At 38.4% G+C, this 18499-nt stretch overlaps 1 protein-coding gene across 38 annotated transcripts in view; it reads right to left on the bottom strand.

Moving 5' to 3' along the window:
- Positions 1-18499, bottom strand: part of PTPRC (protein tyrosine phosphatase receptor type C) — a 114613-nt gene that overhangs the window by 53813 nt on the left and 42301 nt on the right. For 25 of the 38 annotated variants that reach the window (XM_005498793.4, XM_065072362.1, XM_065072365.1 and 22 more), the window contains exons 1-2: positions 9125-9279; positions 8922-9039 (exon numbers count right to left, since the gene is read on the bottom strand). In XM_005498793.4, the coding sequence (XP_005498850.2) occupies positions 8922-8988 (67 nt within the window). In that variant the 5' untranslated portion in view covers positions 8989-9039; positions 9125-9279. The other 13 variants (XM_065072392.1, XM_065072367.1, XM_065072369.1 and 10 more) reach the window with 7 other exon arrangements.

The raw sequence follows: 18499 nt of genomic DNA, 5'->3' as shown, positions 1-18499 counted from the left end.
AGCTTTGGAGCCCTGTAAGTTTTCACTGACAGTAGTTCTGTCATTAAGAGTTATTTTCCTGGAATATGTGCATCAGTTGTCACATAAAGAAGTTATAAGAGCACAGTGTGAGACCTGTAATACATGGACCTATGCAGGAAAGTTTGTTTTGGATCCAGGCAGTAACTTATTCAGTCGTATGTTGCTTTAAATAAGATGCTGTATGTCACTTTCTGAGAAAAAGAAATAAATAGCCAAGGGATTATGCAAGCTCTTCAGCTGGGCACATACACTACCATTACTTTTTTCCCTTACTTGTCTTTCCTCTTGCCACTACACCACTCCTTTTTAAGAAGTATCAATGCTGTCCAGGATCAGCTCATAAACCCTTTGAGACAAAGATCATATTTCATCCTGCGTTTATACAGCACTGGGCCCAACAAGAACGTTTGATCATGACTGTGGTCATTAGCCCTGCTGTCCTCACAGGCCAGACAGTCACACACGCACAGGAAAAGCTTCTTCCTGATTTCCCAAGTGTTCCATATTCACACTTTCAGAAAAACTTGCAGAAAATGTTAACTTGCAGCTGCACACTGCAATTTTTCACATCGTCTCAGTGACCAATACATAGAGGTCTTCTGAAAATCTGGTGATTGCTACAAAAAAAAAAAAACAACCCATAGTTCTCAAGTGTTTTGGAGCTTATAGCCAAAACTGGGGGTGTCTCGTCCTAAGAGCTTTCTCAAGGAAGGTAACAAGAAAGCAGAACTTTGAGTTTAAAGAGCCCTAGTAGGTTAAAAATAAAAACAAGTGGATTGATTTTCCTGTTCTACCACAAAGCCAAAGAAAGACAACAAAATACAGAAAAAAAAACCCACAACAACAAACCTAAAACAAAACAAACATACACAAAAGGATAAAATAAATCCTATAAGACACTTGAAAGTCTTTCCAGACTTTCCACTGACATCAACACTGAGGTGAGACTTAGGTGAGCAGAAATTCTGTTGCAAAGACAAACAGAGAGCACCAGCTGTAGAAAGAGCAGCCAAAATGGCATATCTGACACGCTCAGTGTTATTAAAATGTCTTCATTGCTCAGTGAAGAGTGTTTTTCAGAAGCTGTGGTTTGCAAACAATCCTTCCCTTGCCATTTAAGGCACCCTCCTGCAATGACGACACACTTGTTGATATGCCTGGAGCAGAATCACTTCCACGTTGTAAATGCCTCTGCTCCCAACACTAACACAAAAGCTACTGCACCAAACACTTGCCTGTTTTTTCATGGTGGTGCAAAACTGAGTCTTAGCAGGCCCTTAAGCCTAGCATTAACCGCAGCAGGAAGATAAATGCAGCTGCCGTTTTTTATTAGCTTTTGGAGTAATCTGATCCCCAAATCTTGGAATTTTTGTGGGACTTTTTCTCCTGAACTATTCTATGATTTCTAACAAATCAATACATCCTGTGTTGACTGAAAAGGCATCTGTAGGTGAGATTTCCATAACTGGTATGCCTCTATAAATACTATCTTACTACATATTAAAATGTATCTATTTTTCTAAATCCTCATGGCCAAACTAGCCCACCTTCAGGAAAGTATAAAGTGCTAAATTCAGGAGGCCATGCATTACTGGATTTTATTAAGGTTTCACCTCAGAGTATTAGAAAACCTGTAAGTACTCCATTATATCAAGAATAAATAACTTTACAGATCTCACATTCATTTCCTTTAATTGCCTCCCTTGTATTCAGCACCATTCTACTGTAAACCTTACGAACTTTAAGTATGTAAGTTGACACTGGGTTAAGCTGTTAGTGTTCCTGACATTTTCTATGAGTGAGAATGAGTGCACTGGGTGCCTCACAGAAACCTTTATTTCTAAGTCATTTGATTAGCAGACTAGGACAGGAAAATCACAAATGCTACTAAGTTGTACTAACACATATTTCTTACTGCTGTTTCACCTCTTTCCCCCAGACCTCAACCACATTTCATACTTCAGACTGACACACTAGACTGCAGGTGTGTGAAGGATGTAGAGAAGTCTTCAGCTCTTTTAAGGCAGGACAGTTGAGCGCAGGACAACTAATGAAACTGCAAATAAGGCCAAGTATTTTCGTGTACTGATTGGGCAGTCTCAAGAATCATAAATATTATACTTCCACTCACACACACAAATAGATGGTACTGGCATGCACATTCACACACATTATTTGGAGATGAGGGAACTCATATATTGCTTATGAGACACCTACGGTAACAATCTCTCACTGCCATCAGGGACCAAGTAAAAAAATTACACATAATTTTAAAAATATATCTTTAATTTTCATTCAAAGTTTTCCAAGAGTGATATGAATAAAGAAATCCTTCAGATACTCTATCCAAAACTCATTACAACCAAATGACTTCTCTGAGGTGTATGTGCATGTGATTCTGCATTCATTTGACACATCTGAGGTCTATCTCAAGAAGATTAACTAAAGTGCTGCAGTTGCAACATTGATCATCTTTCCTTCTATTATGCAGCCATGTGATTTTAAATCACATGCTGACAGAGCCTGGCCTGCATCTCCCTAGAATGGTTGGTTTATGTTTATTTACTGAAACTCCTCAAACATCTAATTTACTGGACGGGCTCACTATTGTATTTACCCCTAAGTCTGGAGGATGCTTTGTAACATAAAGCCTTTGGCAGCTATGGTCCATTTAGCACACCTTCTCATCTCATCTGTAGACACCAGAAGGGAAAATACGGCAGTTCTGTTCTTGTGTCTCACAAGAACTTTTTTATCAACTTCAGTTATTTTGCCCGACATTGGTTTAAATGGAGACTACAGTTTACAGGACCACGTTACAGAGAATTTCAGATTTGCTGAAATTAAGCAAAGTATGGGTTGTTTTTACTCAGCACAAAAGTAAGACTCTTCACTGACAACACCTGTGCTTTAGGACTGAGAACAAGGTAGAAATTTATGCACAAGTCATTTGTTTCCTACTTTTCATTTTCTTTGCTCAGATACACTATTCAAAATACTCCAATGCACAACCAGTTTCTTCAGATGAATTTGTGGTAGTTTACAGGTTGCAAGAAACAAGCATCCCTCAGAATATTTAAGGAATTATTACTCTACATTTTTTGACAAGGTAAAAATTACTGTCTCCAACTTAACAGATGATGAAACTGAGATCTGGAGAAATGACACTTCACACTGAGTTTCTGAGACAGCCAAGATTGAAGCTGACTTCTGTCTCTTAGATCTTACTCTAGAAGCCTGACTATGCTCTGCCATTTATCTTACCTTTTTTTCCACCTTCATGTCTTAACTCACAAGCATCCAGAAACAGTTCAGGGACTAATATTATCTTAAATATTTATTTCACAGCTTCTGCAATGTATATGATTACCCAGAAAGTTTTTACTAGCCATATATTTTTGTACAATCTCAGCTGAGGCCCTGTATTGTACTACATTTGCTCCAGCATCAAATCTTTCAGCTCATATAGGACATATATGCTTCATTTAACAAAATGCTGTTTCCTTATATGTTGTACAGAAAGCTTCAGTGTGTGGTTTCATTTTGTTGCTAGATAGCTGGTTTGATTATTTCTCTTTTTGTCAGGAAAATAATATATTTCAAAAGGCAATTAAAAATATTGCTCCAGGAAGTCCACATTTTTGCAACAACAAAAAAAGTCATTCATACACGACAAAAGATACCTCTGGGGCTTCGTGCATGGTGGTGGGATTGTGAATGAAGAGAAGACAGATTGTAAGAGAAGTCTTTGAAACTAGAGAATAGAAACCTAAGTAAGCAGGCTAGCCGAGGAGGCCCTGACACAGAGGGAATAACTGGAAGAACGGTACTGCAAGGTAATGGTATAAAAGAAAATAAGTGGATCCTATTAGCTGTCCAACACTACGGATGATATAAGCTGGCAGTGAAGTGCTCACAGCTAGTTTCTAAAATCCTGGCACTGAAGGCCCCAAACTGCTTTACTTGAAAGGGAAAGGAGCCTGGAAATAGATAAAATGCTGTAACAGTTACTGAAACACCAGTGAACAAGATGTGTTCACTGTATGGATAGCCTGGAAATACACTGGGACACACAGTACAACAGTCCGAGAGACAGTAAAGTTGTAGGGAAAAAAACAGCTTTCACAACTGTATCTGTTGTTTTAATCTTGATATTTACAGGAGGATGTCAAGAGTTCTATCACTTTAAAACTTTCTACCGTTTTTTGCACAGAAGTGCTTCAGGGTCTAAACAGAGCTTTAAAGACTATTCTGTCAAACGACTTTTGGATGCTCTGTATTTCACAAGTTTGCCTGAAAGAACAAACTGCTTGATTTCTCGCTATATACAATTAAAGATGAATAAAGGTGAACAACGGACATTTCGACAGGATGCAGAAAGCAGCAGAGCTCAGGGGGCATCGCTGTCCCACAGGCAGGGCTGGCAGTCACAGCCCCAGCAGCCAGCTCAAAGGGCATGTCTGCCAGGCCAGCCCTACCTGGGCTGTGACATCTGTAACACATCTTCTGGCCAGGGTTCAAAAGTTCTCTCGCAGCCACAAGGAGTTGAACTCATGCTAGCAAGCCTTGCCCAGCACATGGCACTTTGCTACAATGCCTCTCATTCCTCTGCTGTTTCAGGTGTCATCTCTGCAGCCACCCCCATGGTCCTCACGCCCGGGGCTGGCAGCATGGGAGGAACAGCCACCCAAATGCAGGGAAATGACAGTGGTCAGACTCAGGGCAAGTCTGTGCTGCAAAACATGTGGTAATGCAGAGACACTCGAGCTAACTCTAGATTAGGTAGTTGAATGAGTACAAAGAGAAGTCAAGCCCTAACAGCAGAGAGTTCATTGTGGGTTAATTTGCTTTGCCTTCCTGGTGGGCCAGATGTATGCTCATGAATATTAACTCTTAAAACTAGATTGAGAACATAAACAGAGGACAGAACATTTTCATGGCCTACTGTTCTCCTATCCTTGCTCCCAGCATGGTACAGAATATAGCACAATGCAGCTGCACAGGAAAACAAAACAGAATAATTTTTATGCACTATATACAATGCATTCACAATTTCAGTGTGGAGACTACCTACTTGGTTAATGCACACACATGCTCCCAGGGAGGCAGGCAGCTCTGCAGATAGGTCACAGGAGTCAGAAAAACAGAGTTTGATTCCTGATAGTAGGAACATTTTGAAAAGTCACTTCATCCTGTTTCCTCCTCCCAGTTCTTCTTCCTTATCTCATTATAAATGCAATGTTACTAACCCACTCATTGTTGATTTGTTCTTTAGAACTAAACATATAAATGTAAGTTCATCAAATTAAAACTAAAACTAACAGAAGTGGTTCCAACATACCATACCACTGAGAAATGAATTTTCTTTAGAACTGGTCTCTGCATGGCAGTTTTGCTGCTTTAGGTCTATACTTCTAAAATATTGTCAGTATGTCAATATACTGATGTGCATGAATACCGAATGACTAGCAAATGCCTTTTCCATACTATGTAAGACCATGAGACCCATTAGTCCAGAACCGACATCTCTTGCCCTATCTGCAGTTATAATCAATGTAGTACATCAACAACCCAGCCATCTGCTCATTATGTTTGTGCAGGTCTAGGTGAACAAGTAAAGAAGAATCACATGTTTGGTCTAAATCGATAGTTAATTCATGCCCAGAAATTGTGCAGCACACTTCTGTGCTCCAATTAACATGTGTCCTGCTGGTGGCTTAGGTACAACATCATGAAACTAAATAGCTTCCAGTTTAGAACTGGCTTGCATGTGGCCAGCCCAGGAGGTGAGCAGGGCTTCCTGCACTTCTGTGCATGCACAAACTGTCTCGGTTGATTTTGAATACAGTATTGGAACTGTGCAATATGTGAAAAGCAGGGAATTTGTTTCAAATAATTAAGAGGTCCCTGGGTGTAGGACTCTGAGGTATGTATTTCAGAAGGCCTTAAGTGTACCTCTATTAAAAATAAAAAAATATGATACAGACCTGAACAGAACCTACACTGTGGCATCCGTAAGAGGAAAATATCAGAGGCAGTGCTCTCAAGCCTTCACTTAACTTTCTACTACCTTAATACCTATCCTCCTGCCAGAGGAATTCCCCTTATCTTTACCCTACACACAAAATAAGCCAATATTACTGAGTTCCACTACTCAAAACTTAGGTCTGTCAAGCTCTTTCCAAAGGAATAGATCAACCTGTGAAAAAGCTTTTCAGAGAAAGTCAAAGCCACAGGATGAGCTGTACTGACATGGATGACTGTGCAGAGGAAACACAACAGTTCCAGGTGGAAAGGTGGAAACCTCCCAGGCTCTTGGGCATGGAGACCTCATGTGCCTCCTGAAACTCGGTACTTTTAGCTTGGAAAAAAAACAAGTCACACCCCAAACTATCAAGCAATTATTTAGCTTCCTGACATAAAGGAAGTGGCTTACAAGTGGGTGAAGTCTTTTGAAAGTTGTCAAATTGCTAATACTTCTGTAGTGACTGGGGAAGGAACTTGACTTAATGATCTAATGGAAAAAAAAAAATGTTCGTCCTGCAAACATTTCTTTTTTCTATATGGAAGCAATGTTTTTCTTCTGTGTGTATTTTTTTGGTTGTTTTGTGGTTGGTGTTGCACAAACAACACACAAAACAGTGATGAATTTAATGGGATGTTTCAGCAGGGAAATGTTTAAAAGGACAGATCAAACTCCAAGTTTGGTGTTCATTGGTTCCATATATTGGTACATATAGGTACATCCACAAATTCCTCTACTCATCTATTTCTTGCCAGGATAAGCAGCTGGATACATGCCTTTTATTCAGCCTGTTTGCATAGTGAAAAGGCTTTCATGCACAATCTAGATATTCCTGACTTTTTTTTTTTTTTGTTTTAGTGTAGTTTGATGCTCTTATAAGTGCCTTGGTGATTACAGGAAATGAGATATGTTTTATAGGATGTCTGTGCTTGTGGTGCAGGTTGAACAACCTTAATATTTCTCCTGTTAGGTTTTTAAATTGACTAAGTACAGTAGGCTCTTAGAAAATAACAACAATAGTAATAGTAATAACAAAACAAGTCCTACAGCCCACCCAATATTTACTAACAAGTACCTGAACATTTTTCTTGCTTTTATGGCAAAAGACCAAAGTCTACACCATCTTTTCCAAATGTTGCTCTTCCATTAACAAACTCCCCCCCAGAAGACCGCCCAGTCGTCCATAGCTACATGGCAGAGTAATCTACACAGCAAAGATGAACTATAATGATTCTGTCACCCTGACAGAAGAATCAACCTCTGTGTCAAACAACATCTTGAAAACAAGGTCTGTGAGGCTGAGTACTTGATACTACAGCATGAGACTGTTAATTGCTTTAAGTGTATTAGTCAGAAGTTAAAACTTGTCATTTCTTCGAGCATCTTCTGTTTAGCAAAAGTATGTAGAAAGGAACTAGCTCCAGCTAGCCTACTGTGTGTGGACAGAGGAAAAAAAACACTATTACTTGAAATAAAATATCCCTCTTTCTGTCTTCCAGCCCTCTCTGTTAGCTAACACATCGACTGACTGTGGAGGTGGCTGAGAGCACAGACAGTAACCTGCCCTTTCTGGAGAAAAGGGAGCAGTGGGAAGTCTTAGAAAGACTTGTAAAAAGGAAAGTAGGACAGCAGATTAAAAAAAAAAAGACAGGAAAAGCAAGAGATTTTGTTCTTGTCCTCTACAGTACAGCATTCACTTGTTTTCCTATAATATCCAACAGCTACCAACCAGATTTATTCAGTGCTGCCTCTCTTCAGAGACTTTGAAGGGCAAGTGAACTAATGTTCAGGCTTCAAATGCTGCTCTTAGCTGGTTATCAACTAAAGGCAGATCATTTTCTTGCTTACATCAGTAAAAACCTGGAGCTACTATAGTGATATGATGAAAGAACCATACATAAATCCAATGTATGTGAAAAGAGGTTTAAGCCCTGCATATAATTTCCTGCCATTTCAAGATATATGTTTTGAGCTACTTTTCAAGGTGAACATGACTTTAGAGAAAAGCCTTTGCATCTGCCATCAACTATCCCAAAATACATTAACTAACTAAACTGATGGAAGGTGCATATATACATAAAATGCTACATGTGTTTTTCAAGAAAATATTTTCTTAAGTAGAGGTCCATTTTTGTTTTCATATAAAGCATTACCTCAAAATTAATTGCTTCTCTCGCTACTCACATTATCTGTCAAATCTAGCATGTTTTGTGAGATCAGTCTCTTGGACTCTCTTACAAAAATTTAAAAAAAATCAAGTGACAAATTCACCTGCTGTGGGGTAATTAGATGGAAAATTAAAAATTTTGAAGGCTCTTTAAGAAGCAGTTTTTATAAAATACATAAATAATTCGTATTTTAAAAAATTATCTAAAGCAAATAATTTCACAACTGCACATATTAACTTACAACGTTTAGATCTTTTTACTAACCCCACTGCAGTGAAAATCAAAATTTGAGGAACTGTAAGCAGATTCTGAGATCAGGGAGTGGCTAAAATAGATGAGAAGATTTTTTTTCTTGGACAATTTAAAGACAGAAACAAAGTACTGAATTGTGAAATAAAAGCAAACAAAGATCGCATTGAGCAGGTTCACATAAGAGTTCTAAATATATTCTTTTTCAAATACAACTACAATTTTTTTTCAAATGATTCTTAAAACTCTCGCGTATGACTATGCAGAGGACATTTGAGCCTTGTACAGTATGTGTCAATTTTCCTGATCTAGGTTCTGACACCATTGCATATAGTTGTATTCTAGTTTCCTGGACAAAGATGTTATTTCTCCACTTTGAAAAGCTTTTCATTTGTTTAACTTCTACAGAGGACACTATTGGATCAAAATGAGAGAAAGAAATATCAATTGCTACCTACCTTTGACAAAAGCATCCTGCCTCAGAAATGCAACGCCAAACGCTAAGAGTTTAAGCCACAAAAACATGGTTATTTCTGGAAATCAGGCGTATCCTTATGAAACAGCATGTGTCTCTCTCTGGAAAGTAAAATAAGTGTTATCTGTCTGCAAAAGAATTTCTCAGTAAAACTCGAACCAAAAAGGAGAATAACTAGGCACGTACATTGCACTGCCTGCTTATCTGTAAAGGAGTTGCTTCCTCTGTTACCCCAACTAACCACTCGCAAACTCGCTATGCAGTTCAGTGATGTCAGAGACAACTACTTCTTCAAAAAAAAGTCTTTCAGTTTCCAGGAAGTCAAGAGGGTTTTTCTTAAGTTGCTACGCAATGCTCAGCTTCCTTAATTCAAATGAAATAGATTATTTTCAGCCGTTTCTTTCTACCGAGGATCTAAATGAGACTTACCTTTTTGAAGGGCTGGATTTAACAGTCATTCTCCTCTTATTCACTTTTCTGTTGCGTACATTGAGTTCTTTCTAAGTTATGGATGCTTCTTGAGATTTCTGTTGAGAGAAAGAGAAACCCAGATCATCAGTCAACAAAACCCTTATAATGGCAACGAGGCCTTCATAAAAAGATGCACCCTCAAGTAAAGCGACTGCTGATTAAATGAAAACCCTTTAAGCATGGGATGTATTTCTGTATCTTTCTGCAAGGATGCAATTCTAGGTATGACAGTAATACACAAAAATGGACAGATGCAGTCTAATTTCGTTTTCTGTAGTGTTCAGTTCCTTATTAGATAGCTCAATGCAATTCTTTACTCTGATAGTGCTATAGGTTTGTGGCCCCTTTCCTAGAGTTGATGCAAGGTACACCAGAGACATGCACTGAGAGTACTCAACAACCTGATAACAAATGCCTGTTACACAGTAGATTACAAAGGGAATAAATATTGAAATTGCTCATTTTATTGGAGGTTTTAAAGCTTTTAAAAGAACCAGTAGAATCCTGTCACAAGACAGGTAAAGAAGGGAAGAGAATATATTTATCTATATGCTTCATAAGTCCTTCAGAGACTTCCTAAGCATCATACAAGGAAAAGTTGCGCAAATTCACATAATTCACAAATGACATGAGGGAATCAAACTCCTCATAACATTATACCCAGGTTCTACGCATCCAACTTTGAGTCAAGTCTTATAACACAGGTCAAAGTCTTAGCTTCCATTAAGCTGTGTGTCTCTATACAAACCGGCTGTAATAATTATATTGTAAATGTGTTCAGAACAATACTGTCATAGTGACAAACATTCTGACACTCCAATGTCTCCAACTTTGATATACAATAACTTCATCATCCTGGAGTTGTCACAAACTGGATTTGGACTACAGCCACACGTTGTCTGCAGCACTGACACCTTAGTCCCTGTTATCCTGGGCAAAGCCAGGTTAACAGAAGGGGGAAGTGTGCCATCTGATGAACACACTGTGGAGAATTTCACATAAAGGTTCTCAACAGGAACCAGGCTCCATTTCCACCTAACTTTCCCCAACAGTTTCATACAACCTCCACTTGACTTTTCAAGCTGTGTCCCCAAGACAAATTCCTGCACAGTGGACATCTTTAGGCTGTGCAGTGTTTACAGAGCCCCTGTAGTACTTAAGTATTGCAACATATCATAGATATTACTTAGTGACAACATGACACACTAGCTATCATACTATTCAGGTATAATATTATTACTCTCATCTAACAGTTGAGAAACTATAAACCATCAAATGTTAAAATTACTGACTGAATTTACAAATGAAACTCAGAGGATTCAGAGACTCGAACCATATATCTTAAGTCTCAGTGAAGGGCTAAGAATAAAAATCTCTCCAACAGCAGATCCTTCAATCAGCAAATTATTTCAGTGCCCATTTTCTGGCAATGAACCACTGTCCTGTAATGGAGAGCTAAAAAACACCTTTACAGAAATTACATAGTGTCTTTGATTTCAGATTAGTCTCAGATATTTTAATATTCCATCTGTTAGCAGTGCATTTGACATTCAAATCTCAGTAGTCTGTCTATTTGACATTCATCGATATGGACAACTGAGGAAGAAATAAAGGATATTGTGATACTAAAACACTGGATTTTCAAAGACTCTAATTAAGAGGCCAATATTTTTACTGAGAGATGCCATGTGCATTTTAGTCACTGAGTCCTCAAAACAGCTGCAGACCTGGCCTAAGAAGGAGGAGAGAAGTGTGTGATAAGAAGCAAACTCTCTCAAGATTTCTCCCCTCAAAATAAGCCTTTGAAAGCAGATAATTGTCAACTACAAACACAAAGCTGGAAGACACACAAAAGAAAGTTCAGATTTAAGCAAAAAACATAGAATCAGCCAGAGGGAATCAGTATATTCTGCTAGCATTTTCATTAGTCAGAAAACCCTAAATGTCATGGGAAATAAAGCTGTGTATATCAGAGACCTTCAGAACTGACAGAGCAATCTCAGTTCTACTGGCGAACAAAGGAGGGCAGTTGAGTTCCTCTCAGCCACAGAGGAGGTCAAGGAATGGCTGTGGTACACTTGCTGAGTGGAAAACACAGTCTATAAAAGCAGTTTCTCCAGAAAAAGATAATAAGATGGTTTGAAGGGGAAATTCCTACAGCATAGGGCTGGCTGATGGCCACAATATAAGCTCTTCTGTTTCACTCTTCTGTCAAGGAGAGATTGCTTGGTTTTGCTAGCTAAGATCACTGCTTTGTGAGTAAGCCAAGGAACAGACTACAAGGTATGGAAATTTTAGTTCTAGTGTGGTTCAGACATGTGTCAAAAGTGATATTATAAATATGCTATAGTGGGATTTTACACTCGTCATCTGATATTGAGCTCTATATCACATAGATTCAGTCTGCAGCTTTCTATAAACATATATATAAATATCATGGCTACACTTATGCATTTACACCCCATGTATTATTTCCCATTCATGGCTCAGTCAGAATGAATCACAAACATGTTTAAGGCTATTAGAACATATGAAGTCTTTTCCCAAACATGAACTGCAGTTTCCTTCCCAAGGATAAATTCCAAATCCACTTTTTGGAGAGTGCGAGAGGATTAATTTACTTGCAGATTAAGCAGTGGGCTACCAAAATAAATACTTTCTCAAGAAAGAGCCTTAATTTTTAATTGGCCAAGTGATGACATCCAGTATGTAACTATAGCGCTATACTTCCCCTGCACTCGAAAGAATCAAAGTCAGTACCATCAGTTAGTACTATTAAGGAGTTCTAAAATGACATTAAAAACATGCAGATGCTTAAGATAACCATCTCTTTGGAAGTCTCTCTCTTTTGTAAGTTATCAAAATAGCCAAAGTATCCAAAACAAGCAAACAAAAAAATGACAAGAAGAAAATCTTTCCTTGTCCAATTCACCTAGCTTGCAACAGAGCTGATCTGTGAAATTACCATAAATATATCTCCATATTCTGTGCAGTTAAACATCAGTTCAAAGGGCAATTATATCACAACTGCAATAAAACTCTAAAAAATAGGAAGTGCCAATAACAATCACTTTTCCTTTCAATTTACATTCAAAGCCTTTAGAAAAGATCACAAATGCATACCCCCTGTGTCATACAAAAAAATAACTAATAGAGCCCTTGACATATAGGGAAAAGAAAGAGAATTCAAACTAGAAAGAATTAAAGAAGTATGACCTTGCTCCAGATGAGTTGCAAATATTGATATGAAGCAATTCACATAATTTTACATGAAAATACATTGAAATCATAGTCATAAAATCATTTCATTCATCTGTACTATCTAAAATGTTTTATTACTTACATGTTTGTTATATGACATTAAAGATGCCATTTGGAAATATTTCTATGCTTCTATGCTGAAGCTACCATATATTTGCAGATAAATTAACCACCCCAGATCTAGTGTAAACCTTTTTCATTTTTTTTTATTTTTTCATTTTTTTTTATTTTTTTTATTTTTTTTTTTACTGGAAAGGCAAACAACAAATAAAACAAACTCACAAGAAAAAACAAATATAAAGCAAGTTGCACTTCAGAACTAGCTAATGGTTTAAAGAAACATATGTAGGCTATATTTAGCTTCAACATCTAAAATTCACAAATGGGCTTGACTGATAATCATCAAAAACTGACTCTACTGTGAGAGTGAAATTAAGTTTCAAAGAAACATACTATTAGATTCTGTATATTCAGATACTCTATCCTTGCAATAGATTTCTGAAAGAGATTATATAAAGAAGGAAAAAAATCAAATTCTTCGGAAAGATGCAATGAAAATTCCCACTGTTTCTGATTTGTATACACATGACCCAGATGTCCCACATGAGAATAATAATTGTTGAATAAGCAGATTATGATAGAGATATCAACCCTGATTCCCAATTCTTCTCTTTCCCACCTCTGTAGCCCTTGGCTAGGTCTAATAAATGCTCACAGCATTTGATGCAAGCCCTTGAGCCAAGAGTCCCCCTCTGGCAGGGAAGTATTTCCCTTTTAACCACATATCCACTGTTTGTGGCAGTGTGACCCGAGTTGGATGGAAAGAAGAGTCTCACCACAGACGGAGCTTTCAGTACCAGTTCTTAACTCTTTGCCTAAATGGGAGAAAGGGGAAGGCAATTGTTCCTGCTCCCAGGGCTGAGTCTTAGCCCTGGGCCTAGTTGATTGTTCCCCTGGTTAAGCAGAGAAGAAGATCTGGTTCTTGCTGCTAATGACACCGCAGCATCAGACCAAGGAGTTGTGATCCTGAAAACACTACACACGCCCATTCTCCTGCACAATCTCTTGCAATACATCAGGCAAACATGTTGCAGTTACTCAGTAACTGATCCTAGGCAGTGCAGAAGCTCTGCCTAGATCCCAAACAATCTTAGAGCTTGCCAAGAGAGACCAAGATCTCTAACAGCCTCCAGAGCTGCTGCCAACTTCCTTTCTACCAGGCATTTCTGTAGCTCTGTTTTGTAAATCGTGCAGCAAAAGGCATCAAATTACAGAGTGCGCTGGGCATGGTGTGATCCTCAAACACAGCTACACAAAGCATTTCACATTTCTGGCTACTGAAAGCATCTTTACTTAGCAGTGGTCCTACTTGGCCAGATCTTGTCACACAGAAGATAAAATACATCTGAACACGCTTGATTCTGTGGTTAAGCAGATTTTCCTTTCCAAGTACTTCACTGACTTTCAGACAAAAACAAATGGACAGCCTGGGCTGTACCTGCTTGTGCAGGAACTCACAGGGAATGAAGTCACCCATGAAGACAATGATACTCAGGTGGGAAACCTGCAAAATGAGGCCACAGCATTTTCAAATACCTCTAAGAAAGGGGAAGGACAAATAACAACTGAAGAGTAAAAAAGTACCCATGTAGGCCAAATAAACATGACAACTTTTCCACAGCTCCCTGCTCTACAATAGCTTTACTAGGAAACAGTTCATGGCGTGCGGCATCTTGCTCTTTTCAGAGCAAGGTTTTTTGCCTTATTTCCTCCCTCCATGCAACAGCAACGTTGGAGAGAAAGCAAGAGTAGCAGTAACCACGGTAGGAGCAGCATTTTCTTTCTAGCCAAATAAACTTGTGTCTCAGGTTGGACGGCTGCAGGTTGCCCCCAAAAGCCTGAGCCGCCCTGTATCTGCCATCAGGCATCAAATAGCCATGGTCACCCCACACACTAACACCAGCAGTGCCTGTGCCACCCAAAAGCATCATTCCAGGTGCTGACTCCAGGTGCAGAGCCACAGAAACTGTGACTCAAAGATGCCAATGAACGCTTTTGTTCTCTCTTCATATGATTTTATGCTGCTTGGTTTCACCCTGTGCTCATTTCCCTAAAAGTTTAGCCAAACAACAATGGGGCAAATCAACTTCCTCCCCTAACATAACTTCCAAGTCCAGATTCTCAAAGTCAATGTGGTGTCACTCTGGCATTCATTGCAAAGAATTTTAAGTGGGTTGCATTTTTAATTTTGGTTTTGTTTGTTTTGTTTTCTTTTTTAATTCAGGAAAATGTGTTCTCCACTGGTACCTAATCCTGATGCTGTTTTGCATTAAGATGTTTAAAGACTGATGTATAAATTAGTTTTCTCAAGAAATGTATTATTTGGAACGCAACTTTGTTTTCTTTTTATTCAGAAGCCTTGAAAGAATAAAGTACAGATCATGTAATTCAATAAAAATGAAATTCTCTACACACTCCATACATCACTTGGATTTAAAAATATGCACACTTTCTCTGTTTTGCATAATTTTCTTTGCATGGAAGTCAGCTCTTATGGCTTAGCTCAGTTACGCTGATATTTGCCATGGCTGCACATCAGAATTAAACAGTTCCACAGAATCTAAAGGCACACACCTTAGCAAACACTAATGGACATGGGATAAATTCATCCCAAGGGTAGCTCTGTTTAAATCAAGGGAGCTACCTCCATAAAGCAGTTCATCCTGTAAAATTAATTTGACAGCCTTACTGTGAAAACATTGTTCATGCTAAAGAATATATGTTATAATACTCTGATATTTATGTTGAATATTTGCTAACGAATCTATTTTGCACATACTTTTTCAGGCTTCTTTGCAATTGCCAAGAACTATTTCTTGAAGAAATAAAACATTTTTACTTATTATGTCATATTGGATCAAATTATTTTAAAGTCAAGAGTAAACAATACAGCTCCTTGTGCAGGCACACTGCTATGGTGCTGTCAACCCTCAAGCAATGATGATTTGACATCTTCACTTCATTTGTTGCCTGCATGATCTATGCTGTACCTGCTCAGGACAGAGATCACATTTTGGCATCCCTGAGGCACTACTCACAATCCGGCCCAAAATGAGCAATAAATCTACAATAATCTCCCTCAGGCACTTCTTGCTTATACATAAAACCATTGCAGGATAACACCAGGCACAGTTATTGTGAAATGGGTGTTCTTGAATACCTCTGTTTAGCATGCCCCCTTTGGATTTGTCGCTCTCAGAAAGGGGCAGCATGCTCATAAGAACTGAGGCAGATTTGTGCTGACCATCTGCTCCTACTGGTTTTGAGTGAGTGCTGGATGCTGACAACAGCTCAGGATTTAGCATATACAGCATTCAAACATTGCATAACAAATGAGTTCATGATGAAACATCAACATTTTTACCCACAGTGTCTTTTCTTCATATCCTTCCATCATCATTCTGTCATCCAGTTTGAAATGGAAAATGAAAAGGAAAGACTTTTATGCGAATATTTGCTATCCATGGATCACTCCTTGTGGAACTCTTATTTGGAAGAGCCCTTCAACAGCGGCAGGTTTTTTCTTTTCTTAGTCCAATTCTCTTTTTTTTTTTTTTTTTCAGTTTCATTTCTCCTAGTACTAACCTCTAGACTCTTACAGACACTCACATGACTTTGTCTCAGCAAATGAACAACCACAGCTTTAAAAAGTCATAAGCTGAATGTCTGGCAGGGAGCTGTGCTCTGGGCAACTCCACTGAAACTCAGGAGTACCATAGCTGGAGGTACTAAACAAGCTCCCTCTGTGCAGGATCCCACCTGTTACCTTCAGCAAAACTGATTGCTTGCTGACTGCTTCCTATTAACTAGCAGACACAGATTAGCTAATCTTCCCAAATTATACACAAAATTATACATGACTATATGATACTCTGCAGTAAGTGCTGTCTTAGACCATACAGAAAGTCATTGTCATGCTGAATTTGCGGAAGGCCTGAAAGAACATAAGTCAAATCAACAGCAACACCAGCCAACACAAGAGTCCACAAAAAGAAAGAATAAAATGCCTATAGAAACAACATTTTCCAAAGTGTTTCCATTCTGTTTTCAAAATAGCACTCACATATTTCATTGCAGTTTTCTGGATATTCTCTTATCTCTTGGACATTGTTTCCTGTGTGCTCTGCAGCCTGCTTAAAGACCTGGCTGTTTATTCTGAAGCTAGTGTTTGACATAATCAAACAGGGTGGGGATTTTTAATTTTTTAGGGATTTTTAATTTTTTAGGGATTTTTAAAGCACAAATTTAGCTGACACAAGCCAGAACCAGTGTCAAGGCAGGCAAATGAACCTGTGTTTTGAGCTATCTTTCTACAATATAATACTTCTGAGCTAACTGCTGCTTAATCTGTGTCATAAACGCGTAGACCAGCTTGCTTTCTGCGAGTTCTCTGTCCATTTTTCTGTTTTTCCCGAGTAGATATATTCCATGATGTTAACTTGTGCATTATTCGCTTCTAGCACTGCGTTCTGCTTCCACCCAGACTGCTTCCCACCTAGGATGCCAGATTCAATGTCGTACACTATTAGCTGTGGTCTGCAAGTCCTCCTGGTGTTTCGCTATCTGTCAAATGACAGCACTTATGTCCAAGAGTATTTGTGTTCATTTTTCCAAGAAGGTACAGGTTAACTTTATACCAAATATTTTCCTAGCATCCAAACTATGATTATATTTTGGATGGAAATGTACTCCCACAGCTGATTACAGTCATTATGGTACAGAAACACAAAAATGCCTCTGAGCAAGGTATTTATGAGCATAAACCACAAATATTTACCTAGAAGGCTGGTCTGCTTACAGTGATGCTGTTGGTCATCTTCTGATAGCCCATCTCTTACCCTTCTCCACATTTTGACATGATTTTTCTCTCTGGGGCTGTCCAAATGGGTTAGATAGATGCCTCCAAAGATAAGCATGTGGCAGGCATTACTTCTTCCTCAGTGGCTTGTCAAGAAACTACTGCCATAAAGCTAAAAGAGTCCAGAAGATCTTAACCCATAACATACATCTTTGAATTCAAAAACAGTCAGGAAAACAGACTGATCCCATAGACTTACCCTGCACATCAGGGTCTACGTCACATCTCCCTCCCTCAGTTCCTCTGCCTGTACGCTCTTCAACTTATATGTTTCACATAAACACTGTAAGCCATCTTAAAATGCAGCAACATCATAATGCTGATATTCAGAAAAAGTCTGTCTAAAGACACACTGGTTGTCTTTGTTTACTCTCACACTATAATTAAAAAAAAAAAAAAAAAAATCAAAACAACACCCAAAGTAATTAGCACAAGCAGAATTCAAAGCTTCTTTAAATTTATCAAAACTGGAAGAAAATATTGGCAAATAGTTCACTACAAGCAGATAAAAACTTTTCTGAGATGTTTCTGTAGCATAAAAAGATTTCTGTAACATTGAAAATCCCACAAAGCTACATCCTGGGTCATAGACCTTTTAAATACGTTTTTAAAGTATTGTACCAGAAACACTTTCTATTCAGTTTTGTGAAATTCCATGTACATTGCTTATTTACCCCTTTAGTAGTCTTCCATGACCGACATAAATTGAGCCCATGTGAAAAACAAACAAAAAAACAACACACACAAAAAAAATTAAAAAAAAAATAATAAAAAAATCACAATGCAGGTAAGAAATGAGGGAAGGGTGGAGGGCAGAAGTAAAAAATATGTGAGATGCATTGCAGCAGCATGGAAAGGAGGTTACTTGCTTCATGTTGTATGCAATTCTTGGTCAAAATATTTCAAATTGA

The sequence above is a fragment of the Columba livia genome, chromosome 8 (genome assembly GCF_036013475.1).
Source record: "Columba livia isolate bColLiv1 breed racing homer chromosome 8, bColLiv1.pat.W.v2, whole genome shotgun sequence".
Taxonomy (NCBI): Eukaryota; Metazoa; Chordata; class Aves; order Columbiformes; family Columbidae; genus Columba; species Columba livia.
This window is presented reverse-complemented; position numbering and strand designations above follow the sequence as displayed.